The sequence below is a fragment of the Ambystoma mexicanum genome, chromosome 4q (genome assembly GCF_040938575.1).
Source record: "Ambystoma mexicanum isolate Mex_15411 chromosome 4q, UKY_AmexF1_1, whole genome shotgun sequence".
Classification (NCBI taxonomy): Eukaryota; Metazoa; Chordata; class Amphibia; order Caudata; family Ambystomatidae; genus Ambystoma; species Ambystoma mexicanum.
Window position 1 is genome coordinate 1,128,645,018 of NC_090928.1, and position 12,734 is coordinate 1,128,657,751.

Genomic DNA, 12,734 nt, shown 5'->3' on the forward strand with positions numbered 1-12,734 from the left:
CCTTTTAAACATGCCCACACGTTGTTAAACGAGGTTTCACGGGATCGCTGGTTACCTTTTCTTCCCGGGGTTAGTGGAGTCGAAGCAGCCAGTCTGTCGGAGCACCAATGCCGATGAAGCAGTAACGCGGGAAATTAACCCAACACCCTCCTGACAATAAATGAGAGGATAGCACTGAACCAACTCCCAACGCCACGGGTGGCACTTCTCTGCATTAACGTGACGTCGGGACAGTGTTTCCACTGGCAGAGAAGGCGAGTGAGTCCTTATAACACCAGTAGATGGATGAGCTGTTCTTTGGGACTTCCAGGAAGGCAGTAAGACACGGGTACCGGCAGGGCACAAGACAGGGGAAGGGAAAAGGTCAGGCAGCAAGGACAGGGAGGACGGACCAGGGAAATCCCACGGGACAGGAGTCAAGGAAGGGAGAAGGCTAGACAGGCAACCCAGACAAGACCCCTCCAAACCGCAAAACCAGAAAGTAGGTAAGGTCAAGACAGGGCTTGGAAACCAGGAACTGAAAGTACCAGGGAGCAGGGAGGAGAGGAAGGATGGTAGGCAGGACAAGGCAGGGCAAGACTAAGCAAGGGTAACTGGAGAGACTGTAGCACAGGTAAACAGGCTCCAGCAGCGCATACACATTGAGACGCGTTGTCTCCGTGTATGCGAAGCCCTTTTAAGGTCCGGGGCCAAAGCGAGGCCTGGGACGCAAGTTCGTGTTACTGGGCATGCGCGAACGTCGAATACTGACGATCCGCGCATGCGCAGAACATGCAAGATGGCTGCGCCCACGGACCGCGGAACGTCGTGGGGAAAGACACCACCGCGGATAGAGTCTCCATGAAGGAGGAGACTGCCGAGGCCGAGGACCCGGATCCCCGTAGCAGGTAAGTGGTGCACGCGAGCGAGCGCGCGCGTGGCATGACACCCGTCCAGCGTCACTTCTGCGTGTACGCGCTAAGGCCCCATCCTCCAATTACACGCGCTGACACTCTGACGTGCAGTCATTGGACGTGTAACATGCACCCGTGTACAGGGAAACGCCCGCGCAAGCACGTCACAGACACGGATACGCGCTGTTGGCCTTTGGGCCAATGAATTCGCGTACGTGTGCTGACGCGCTTACGCGCTAAGGCCCTTTCCTCGAATTACACGCAGACGTGCTGGATTTTCACGTGCCAAATCACTCCGTATCAAGCTGGCCATGCGTAAGCACACGGAAGACCACGCTCCTGCCCAGAGGCCGAATTACTGCCCTCCAGAGTCCCGAGCACGCTCCCACCTGCCATCTGCTGCTGCCTGATTGCCTGCTGCCAACGTGCCCTGCCATTTGCTGCCTGCACATCAGCCAGGGGTGCTGTTGCTGTGACCACCCTGCTGGAACCGAAGACTCCCGACTGGGATTCCATCGCTCCACAGCCCAGCCCCAGGACCCAGTTGCCCACCCACTCCTGCCTCTGGGGTTGTCATGTCGGGCACTGCAACATCTGGCACCACTGACAACCCCCGGCTAGATAGGCAGAGGGGCACCAGCTTCACTGCCACCGAAGTTGGTGTCCTTGTGGAGCAAGTCCTGGGGCAGTATGATGCCCTCTTCGGAAGTTTGCGCGCCGACAAGGAAGGACGGACTCGGATCTGGACGGACATCGTGACTGCCATCAACGCGGAGGGGGTGGCAGTCCGCGACTTCCAACATGTCAAGAAGCGCTGGGAGGACTTCAGGTCCAGGACCCTCAACAAGGCCCGGCGCCTCTTGAAGGCAGCGGATGCTAAGGGGCGCCGGGGCCACTTGTCGGACGATCAGATGAGGGTCCTGGAACGCATATCCCCAGCGCTCCACGTCCAGGTCCTTGAGAGGCAGACCCGTCTGGAGTCGAGCGGTAAGTGTACATGCATCATGATTGTAAGCTGTGCGTGTGGTGATGTGCCAGTAGTGTGCAGGTTGCACATGTGTTTGTATGGGGCCGAGTATGGGTGGGGGTGTACAGGGCCGTGAGGCTAACACATGCGAGGGCTGTCATGTGTGAGACATGGATGGTGCTTGTGTGTGTAGGCTTGCATGCCAAATGCAGTTGTGTGGGCACACATGTTTGGATGAATGTGTACGTAAGTAGGCATGTTCGTGATGTCACACATGGATGTTGTTTTCAGCTGCATGTATCAGCACTGTGTACATGTGCATGTGTGTGTATTTGACAAGGGTGCAACAGTGATGCAACATGGATGCATGTGACAGCGGGATGTGGAAGCCTGATTGGCAGATGTGACATGGATGCCCATCTGAACACTGCGACAGTTGGCAGAGGTGTACACATGCATGCAAGTGTGGTGGTGTGTGTGCATGTGTAGTACACTCCGTGTGTTGCATGTGATGTCTGCCTCACCTTTGCCTGCTCATGCTGTTTTATGTGTATGGATGGTGCTGGCAGTTGCGATATGGCTGTGGTATGGCTCATGTGTGCAAGTTGAAATGACATGTGTGTTGGCGATTGTGATGCCATGTCCGAGGTTTGCCAATGCCACTCATGTACAACTGTCATGTGTGTATGTGTCCATTGTACAGTGCCCTGATGCCTGTGTTTTATTTCTCCCTGTCTGCAGCGTCAACTGATGAAGAGGGCGGAGAAGACGCAAGGCCCGGCTCCCCTCCCAGGTTGTGATCTCGTCGGGGAGTGAGGAGTCCGGTGCCGCGTCCCAGGCCGCAGCTGCCGGGGGGAGGTCCAAGAGGCGGAGGTCAGAGTTGGACTCCTCGGCAGCAGAAGGGGCAGCTGGGACCCCATAGGGCCCAACGGGGGAAGATGGCACGGAATCATCCAGGTTGGTGGGGGGTTTGGTGGAGGAGGAGGCCGTGCAAGCAACAGAGACTGGGTCTGGAGGTGGGGATTCCACTGGTGCTAGTGGTGCAGTGCAGGACCAGGGACAGGAGGCAGCACAGGCCGCCGCGGAGGTGCCTGTGTGCAATCCTGTCCCTGATCCTGTCACTGCATCATCTTGCACCAGCAGGGATGCCTACGTCCAGACCCGTTTTCAGGCAGGGGATGAGCTCACAACAACTGGCCTTCCTCTGCCTGCAAACGTGGCTATCCGGGTCCGGGTTGAGCCTGTCCTGACTGATGTGGCGTTGCGTCAACGGGCCATGCGAGGTGACCTGCAGTCTTTTCATGAGGAGACTGCACGTCATCTCGAATGGCTCGTTGACCACGTCGGCCTACTGGGACAGGTCACCCAGGCCGGATTCCTCCGTTTGATGGCGCTTGCTCAGACCCCCTCCTCAACTGAACCCCCTATGCGCCAGTCGTCCTCCGTGCCATCTTCCCACCCATTAGTCACCTGGGTGCCCTGTGGAGCTGCCTCTGACGGTGCAGCCAGGCTGGTGGAGGAGGCATCCCTGGCACAGTCGGGAGTCAGACATCCAGCAGGGATGGCCACATCAACGACTGCAACCCAGCCGGTGGAGGATGTGCAGGCAGCAGGAGCCAGGGCAGGGGCAGAGGCACAGCAGCAGCAGCAACGAGGTGGGAGCCATGATGGCTCGGGGCCTTCGACATTGGAGGGGCACGCATCGGCCAGAGGGCAGGAGGACCCAGGACGGGAAGTGTCTTCCGTGTGGCAGCGGTTGGGCTACGCCATAGATGCGGAACGGTAGCGGGTGGAAGAGGCACGGCTCACTATGGTCAGGGCGGAGAACTCCATGCGGAGGGCCCTGAGGTGGACCGAGTGCCTCGAGGCAATCCGCAGGGAGTTGGAGGTGAACATGTCGACGGCCCTGCGGACCCTCGGGGCCATGGAGGAGGACGCCTCCGGGACATTGAGCAGGAGTTCGATGATGCCTTGGCCCGGAACATCCCGAAGTGAGCCGTTGGACTGGCCTGCTGCCCTTGTAAATAGTTCTGTAGTTAGTGTTAGGTTTCCTTTGGTTTTGCATTTTTTTGGACCTTTTGGACAATGGGCCACATTTTTGTATATAGTTTTTTTTATTAGGTAGTGTTGTTAGATAGGTTTAATTTCTTTTGTTGGGATCATGGACCCTGTATTGTTTATCTATATATAGTTGACTGTTGGATTTTCTATTTTTTTTTAATGATTTACCCATGGAGCAATGGTTTTCGATTTTAATTTTCCATTGGATTTACTTTTGTGAACTGTGACTTTGGACACCTTTCCTTTGGATTATGATTTGTGGTTTTACATTATTTTACGGACATGCTGCTTTCTTTTTTTAAATTCCCATTTTCGTTTGTTTATTTTTGATTCAATTTATGTTGCTTTTAATACACATTTTTTCTTCAAACTTCAATGTGTAGTATCATCTCATTGGTTTCATGCATATCATGATATGGGTTTTGACATTCACTGACACCCATTGTGTGTATGTGAGGGACATGTGTTCATTTACAAACTTGCCATTGGGGTTGTATCATGTAATTGCCATTTCTAAGTGGGTGGATGCAATACTCGGGTGGATGTTTGGCATTTGGAGGCTGCCCATTAGACCCAGGGATCTAGATTGTGATGACATGTTGGCTGGGGGACATGTGTGGGGGCCTGCTGGCAGGTGGCCCTGACTGCTGGGGAGTGGGGGTGCAGGGAGACATGAGTTGGACATTAGTGGGGCCTGGTGGAGGGTGCCCTGCACTGCTGGGGGGTGGGGGTGCAGGGGGACATGAGTTGGACATGAGTGGGGGCCTGGTGGAGGGTGTCCTGCACTGCTGGGGGGTGGGGGTGCTGGGAGACATGAGTTGGACATGAGTAGGAGCCTGCTGGCAGGTGCCCCACAGTGCTGGGGGGTGGGGGTGCAGGGGGACATGAGTTGGACATGAGTGGGGGCCTGGTGGAGGGTGCCCTGCACTGCTGGGGGGTGGGGGTGCTGGGAGACAATTGTGGGGGCCTGGTGAATGGTGCCCCTGACTGGTGGGGGGTGGGGGTGCAGGGGATCATGAGTTGGACATGAGTGGGGGCCTGGTGGAGGGTGCCCCTGGATGCTGGGGGGTGGTGGTGCTGGGAGACATCTGGGGGCCTGGTGGAGGGTGCCCTGCACTGCTGGGGGGTGGGGGTGCTGGGAGACATGTGTGGGGGCCTGGTGGAGGGTGCCCCTGACTGGTGGGGTGGGGGTGCTGGGAGACATGTGTGGGGGCCTGGTGGAGGGTGCCCTGCACTGCTGGGGGGTGGGGGTGCTGGGAGACATCTGTTGTTGATCAGTAGTGCAAGGTGACATGTGGCTTGGCTGGGGGGCATGCCCATGGTGGATGGGCTGCCTGCGGGACATGAGCAGGGGTGCAGGGTAGTCCCCCGTGGTGTGGGCTGCCTGCAGGGGCCGTGGAGGTTGTAGAGCGAACACCTGGGAGGACCCACACAGCCAATTCACGTGTAGTACTCCCCGGAACCCCTGAAATACAAGTACCCTGCTGAAATCGCGTGTGAGACTTCCCGCGCACCCCGAAATACACGTACCCAGGACATTCGCGTGTGGAGCTTCCCTAGCACCCCTGAAATACACGTACCCTGCTGAATTAGCTTGTGAAACTTCCCGCACACCCCAGGAATACACATACCCAGAACATTCGCGTGTGGAACTTCCCGCGCACCCCTGAAATACACGTACCCTGCTGAATTCGCTTGTGAAACTTCCCGCACACCCCAGGAATACACGTACCCAGGACATTCGCGTGTGGAACTTCCCGCGCACCCCTGAAATACACGTACCCTGCTGAATTCGCGTGTGAGACTTCCTGCGCACCCCGAAATACACGTACACAGGACATTCGCTTGTGGAACTTCCTGCGCACCCCTGAAATACACGTACCCTGCTGAATTCGCTTGTGAAACTTCCCGCACACCCCAGGAATACACGTACCCAGGACATTCACGTGTGGAACTTCCCGCGCACCCCTGAAATACACGTACCCTGCTGAATTTGCGTGTGAGACTTCCCAGGTACCCCGAAATACACGTACACAGGACATTCGCATGTGGAACTTCCCGCGCATCCCTGAAATACACGTACCCTGCTGAATTCGCTTGTGAAACTTCCCACACACCCCAGGAATACACATACCCAGGACATTCGCGTGGGGAACTTCCCGTGCACCCCTGAAATACATGTACCCTGCTGAATTCGCGTGTGAGACTTCCCACGCACCCCGAAATACACATACACAGGACATTCGCGTGTGGAACTTCCCGTGCACCCCTGAAATACACGTACCCTGCTGAATTCGCTTGTGAAATTTCCCGCGCACCCCTGAAATACACGTTCCCCGCTTGGCGTTTGCTGTTTGGCAGCCCTGTGAACTGGTCCAGGGTTAGCGCTGACATTTGCGATGAATTGGGGATTTTGATGGCTTTTCCTTGCGCGAGGGCGTTCTTGGAGGCGTAACTGGCGCTGCTGCAGGGTCGCTGCGCCACTCTGCGCCACGGCTGGTTTTGGAGGCTAAAATCCATGAATACGCTGTGCGATGAAATGGATTTTATCGCACGTGGCTGGCGCAGTGTATCGCACGGGGACACTGTGCGCCAGCCGCGTGCGCCACTTTTGTGTGAAATTCTATGAATTACCCTGTTAATCTTGCCCTCTTGGCTTTGGCAACAATGATAATAAATCTCTTTCTCTAGTTTCCTATTTACATGTGGATTGTAGCAATTATGCTTTCTTTCATTAGTTCTGATTTCAAAATAATGATCTTCTACCACTTGGGTCCTCGTTACATGTGGACAGTAGCAAATATGTTTTCTTTCATTTGTTCGGCATTTAAAGTTATTACGCTCAACATGCAATGTCTCAAGGAATGCTCCGGTGTTAATTTTCATAGGCCAACTCACGGTCCTTCCTTGCATGCCCGTGCTCTTTGCTGGTGCTGAGACCTCTTTGGTCCTCACGATCGGAGCCTTCGACAGCTCCGGTTTAATTTCTGTGTTCCACCTCTTCCCCGAAAGGGGCCTGCTTTTCTCCTGGCTTTCTCCGGCACTTGCCAGCCACCAGAGAGGAAAGCATGGAACAGGAAACTTCTTTCTTCTAAAAAGCAGCCGGTCGCCTTAACGCTTTCCGCTGCGTGAACTCTGCAGCTCGAGCTTCTGAATCCTACAACTTTCTCAGCACCATTTCTTGCTACATCAGCAGTGGCGGTCCCATCGTCTTTATTTCTCAGGTCTTCCTGCATGCACAGCTGCTCACTACTTCTCCAGCTACTTCTGTCACGACTTCAACCACAAGTTCTAATAGCCTGCACTGGAGAAGCTTTAAATAATCAACAGTCCCGCTCAGGTGTGGATCATTTGAGACACTAGAATGAACATTGCAGTTCTGTGCCTCCAAGACCCTCTTCCTTGTCCCAGTAGCTAGGGTAATATCAGACTTGAAGTCCCTAATGTTTGGGCTTTCTTTTATTTTAAAGTCCTCCATTTTACAATAGGCAGTCAAGACTGTGGGGTCATCTGGGACATTATTTAATGTGTTCTCCCAATTTCCCTGTAACAAGTCCCCGCCTATGTGATCATCCCTCAGAACACCACCCTCAGGTTCAGGATAAGGAAGCGTCTGCCTTTCCCTGGCCACACAAAAAGGGTCCCAGGGCAGGGTCTTTGGGATAATCATATCAGATTAATCACAAAGCGGCATTCGTGTTCTACAGGCAGTTGGACGACTCTGCTGAGCACTTCTGCCAGAAGATTGTGTTCCCTGGAACGTGTTGTGACAGGAGTAACATGTTGTACTTGAGTGCGTACTTCCATATGTTTTGGGCTAGTTTGGACAGCCCTGGAGAGTGTGTCCCCCCTGTTTGTTTATATACAACATGGCTGTAGTTCTGTCTATTAAGAGGAGGACTGTTTTCCCTTCAGGTCTTTGAATACTGCCAGTAGCTCCAAGAGGTTGATGTGCTTGTTTGCTACTGATTGTGGTCATGTGCCCTGAACGGATCTGTATGTGGCGAGAGTGGCCTCCACTGTGTCAGGGTTGGGGCAGAGGGGGTAAACGATTTCCCCTTCAAAAGATTTTCCCTTGTCCACCACCTCAGTAATATTATGAGGGCTTTCGAAACCACCACTAGCTTGTCCCACTGTCCACTTGCCTGAGACCATTGGCTCGAAATCCACTCTTGCATCGGATGCCTGCACAGACGAGCATGTGGCATTAGATAAATGCAGGAAGACATAATTACTTTAAAGCACCTACTTTCTCGTATGGTCATCTGGCAACTGGCTACATACTGAGGGATTTGAAACAGCATGTTTTGTACCTTCTCATTGTAGGGGAAGACAAGGCCCTCTCTCGTCCGAATCACAGCCCCAAGAAATTGCTTAACTTGGCTGGGACTAGACTTGATTTCTTCTCATTGGTGGAGAATCCCAATTGGATGAGAAGGTCTATTGTCTTTTGAGTGTTTGGCAGACATGCCCGATGCCTCTCCTGTTATCAGCCAGTCGTCAAGATAAGGGTACACCGGAATGGACTGCCTGCAGAGGTGTACCACTACTAGTGCTAGGATCTTGGTAAACACTCTTGGCGCTGAGCTATATCAAAAGGGAAAACTTTGAACTGATAATGAGTTTCTCCCAGCTTGAACCCATGGTATTTCCTGTGTGCTGATAAACAAAGAAGTGCCCACGCTGCAAACAACTAAATATGTTGTATGTTACAACAATTATTTATAAAGATTCATTTCGTGCAAAAGGAGACACAGAGTATTTCAATTGTGGGTAAATTTTTTATATATGCAATAAAAGAGAATATTTTAGGCCTACATAAAAAACACAAAGAACATATTTACATAAAATATTTTATGCTGCCACATGCTGCATTACAGTTTGATAGAGGATCAATGGGAATACCCCCGGGGATAAATAGACCTTATGGACGACTCAGTTTGCTATGAGGAGAACACTCTCTTTCTGCTTGCCCCAACCTTTCGCACATGTGGCGTCCATCTTGGTGGCAGCTTAGACTCTCTGTGACTTATCTATGCAGCACGATACATAACCCAGGCAGTGAGGAATCGCTTCCACAACTCCCATCCTGATGAAGGCCATTACATTCAAAACGGAGGAAATATAATAGGCCGAAACACTCCTGTGTCGACTTTTTGTTTTGTTTTAGTATGCCAAAGAGGCAAAAAGACATTGGGCCTCATTAGGAGTTTGGAGGTAGCCATGCCCTTAATAAGGGCATGGCTACCTCCAAACTCAGGTCCGGGTCTGGGTCCCGCAAAAGGGGATTTACCGGGCCATTCTGACCTTAGAGGGCCCTGTAAATCCCTTTCGCGGGACCCAGACCCGGTATATCCCCATTCCCATTTGAGCCCCCATAGGGCTCAATGGGAATGTGGAGGATGCTAATAACGGGCCCGTTGTAAGCATCTGGTCTGCAAGCGGGTCCCGCGAAGGGCGCCTGGTCTGACCAGACGTCCTCAGCGGGACCCGCAAGCAGACCTCGTAATAGGGCCGCCCGGAATGAAGGCCGCCAGCCTACTAATGAGGCCTTTGTATGTTCTTTGTAGATTGTTCTATTAGGAAATCCTTGACAATACAAGGTTTTGTCTGCTATAAATCACCAGATGCTCTGTAAATGTATTATGTGTTGGAACTTTGTGTTTTATGGGGAATGTGTTAGGCTCACTACACCCTGATGGTATGGTGTGCCATGTATGTTACATGTATTTACTTGGTTATGAAAAATACACAGCAATTATGTTTTGCAAATTGACCTAGTAGACTATTTCTTTTTCACATATGTGGTCATGTCCGGACTCGCCCTGATCAACTGTTTTTTTATTTACTCATGCGACCCCCGGCATTTTGGTGAATTGGCGCTCCTGAGCAAACATTCATTACGGATTTCAGAATCATTCAAGAGGAGACATTGGTGTCATTTTCAAAGTGTCAGAAGGCTTCACTAGCCTACTGTTTCTCTAGACTGTCGTTTCATTTGCCAAAATACTAAGCACATGTGCTAAACTCGGCTGATACATAAGTCCTAAAATAAGAGTTCTACCACTCCACAGGTTGTGCCTATATAGAATTATCCGACTTATTACTCAAGAACCTCCCACCTGTGCTAATATCCCAAGGCCTGCACATGTAGACGTGGGCAATACCCGTCCATCTCTCACTGGTCACTGGACACTTTCCCCACTTACATTAAAAAAAACTGTCCAGTGACCCTGTTTCAGTACATTTTGTATCAATGGTCACGATCGACCTTTTAGGTAAAAGTAGTTTCAAGTTAATTTGCTGGAAGCCCACTTTTTGACTCTGTGGTCCCAAAAAGAGGAGATATTTTATTCAGAGGTTCTATTCCTCTTGATCTCAATATCTGCCCAGCCACCACCCTGGTCTATTGAAATCTGTGGCAACAATCTGCAGTTAGCAAGCAGGGCAAGTGCATCACAGGCTTGGCACAGCCGAGAAATAGAAAATGGGATACTTTATTTAGCTCCCTTTCCATTTCTCTTGGCAACCATTTTAGATCGGATTGAATTCATAAAAAAGGCAATAGCTTGCACGCGACTTTCATGAATGAAAACGAACCACACGGCAATGCAACTGCTGCCAGAGGCGCAAATAAGAGGATTCCCATCATTGGGGGGCTAAATCGAGTTGGTACATTTTGGAAAGCTGTTGCTATACCCCGGGTACGTTTACTTTGTCTTTGGGCTGTTTTAACCCGTTAAAGCCCTCTGCCTGTGGTAGTATTACATATATAAGACCATGCAAACGGGCGATGGAGCTGAAGCAGATTCCTCAATACATACCCAACTAGGGGGTGGTCTCCATCATCCCTTATATCAGCCAGTGACCTATATCTCACACAATGCCAGCTTGAGGAATCAAGGCCACCTGGCATTGTCAGAACATTCATCTCCCCTAGGGAAACGTCTGCACTCCCTGCAGATATGATATGATATGGCATTGGTAACGCGCCTATATGCAAGTGTTTCAAGGCGCGACAGATGGGCAAATGAAGTCGCTTAGCAGGTTTTCAAATTTCAGAAATATTTGCCCATTGTCCAAACATTTTTGACATCTGTTATGATATCATGTATACAAGTTCCTTAAAAGACAAGTAAAAACCCTATCAGGTATACATGGTGTCATACCTTGTCTATATCCTCGTCTGTCATTTTTGTTGGTCCTTGAGTATGATTATTTGCGTTTTCTTCTTGGTTGGTTGGATTTGAAGCAGCAGGAAGAAGAGAGGCAACCTCATATGTGCTGCTGTTTAGAACGAGATAAGTAACGCTTATTAATGAATGAAACTTTTTCAACATTTCAAGATGCAATTGGTGCATTAAAACGGTCACAAAAGTACAACATTAACAAACATGATTTGTGTCAGCAATGCAGAATGTACCATTGTATGATTCACAAACTGAATATATAACAAGCGTCTAGAATTATTACAACAATCTCTTACAAGAATACCCAGTGAAAACTGCTAACCGACCTAGCGCCAGTGTGACAAAAGATTCTCACCCCACCCTCTTTAATCTACTATTCGAGATGGAAGGGCACTGTCTCACAAGTAGCTAGTCATCGGCAGCAGAGTATCTCATACTGTGTAATGGTCAAGCGCTGTGATCGCCACATTCTAGTGGCCTGCCACCTCCTGCTCTCATATTCGCTTTGCAGAAACAAGGCTTTCCTGCATCAGATGGCATGTAAGCAGCAATACTACGGTGCCATAAGTGGCGCAGTGTAAACAGGGCAACTTCTTGGATGCTTCCTAGGGGAACATTCACCTCAAAACAGACATGTGGATAAATGGGTAATGTATGGACTAAATGACTGCTACCGCTCACTGAGTGTGAATCACAAGTAGTGGTGCCAAAGTCAGCAGTACTAAAGTATGCCAGGAAACACTGACTTCCCATCACCAAGGTATACCTAATGCAAAGCTTTGAAATGGTAAGTGATTGGACATTTTGGTCCAAATAGATTTGATTGAGAAGTGGCTTGGAAACTCAAGATTAAGCTTCAACATGTCCTCTTTTTAGCCCATAACCTTGAGGTGGCACCCTTTCTATCAACCTGTGCAGAGGTTCCTAAACTGCAGGGCATTGCATCGCATGCAGATTTTTTTTTCAGAATGTGCAATGTCAGGTGCTCTAGAACTTGACACTATCAACCTATTTCAGAAGCTTGCACCAAGATGGAATTCTATCGTGCTCCTGCTGTAAACAAGTAAGAACAGTTAAAGGCTTTCATGATTTCGTGCATGGTAAACAAAGTGTTTTGGAGGGTGCTTCCTAGCCACCTGATCAGTGCAGAATGGCAAACAACTATGCAGGATCCCAAGCATGCAATATTTCAGAAGACTGTGAAGCAGATAGGAAGCTGCATGTTGACTGGATTGCTGGCAGCTTCATGGAGGGCTTCATATATTGGGACATTGAAGGGGAAGAGGAGGGGGTAGGGCATTTGCCCCATTTGTACTTGGCAGGCTTGTGAAAGGAGCGGATGCCTACTTGACCAAGGATTTGGCAACGGTGGTGTACAGTCAGATCCATCGTGAACATTTGGTCAGTTGTATTACAGGAGGGAAAAATCATATCAGCGGCTCAAGTGTTGTTTCAAAGGTGATATTTGCTCAGTTGGAAGTTCCCTTTGGCCCTTTCTATCGGAGTCACCTGCTTGAAGTATAGTGGGATTATCTGTCCGATACTCCAAACATGGCACATTGAGAAAGTATGAAACAGTGGGATCAATACTTTGATCCTGAATGTGGACGATCTCAGTTGCAC

General features: G+C 50.6%; 1 protein-coding gene across 1 annotated transcript in view; it reads right to left on the reverse strand.

The window, feature by feature from the left end:
• DNAH14 (dynein axonemal heavy chain 14) overlaps window positions 1–12,734 on the reverse strand; it is a 2,000,441-nt gene that overhangs the window by 1,658,967 nt on the left and 328,740 nt on the right. The window contains exon 12 of the mRNA XM_069608705.1: window positions 11,091–11,208. Within this exon, the coding sequence (XP_069464806.1) occupies window positions 11,091–11,208 (118 nt within the window). The remainder of the gene's footprint in view (window positions 1–11,090; window positions 11,209–12,734) is intronic.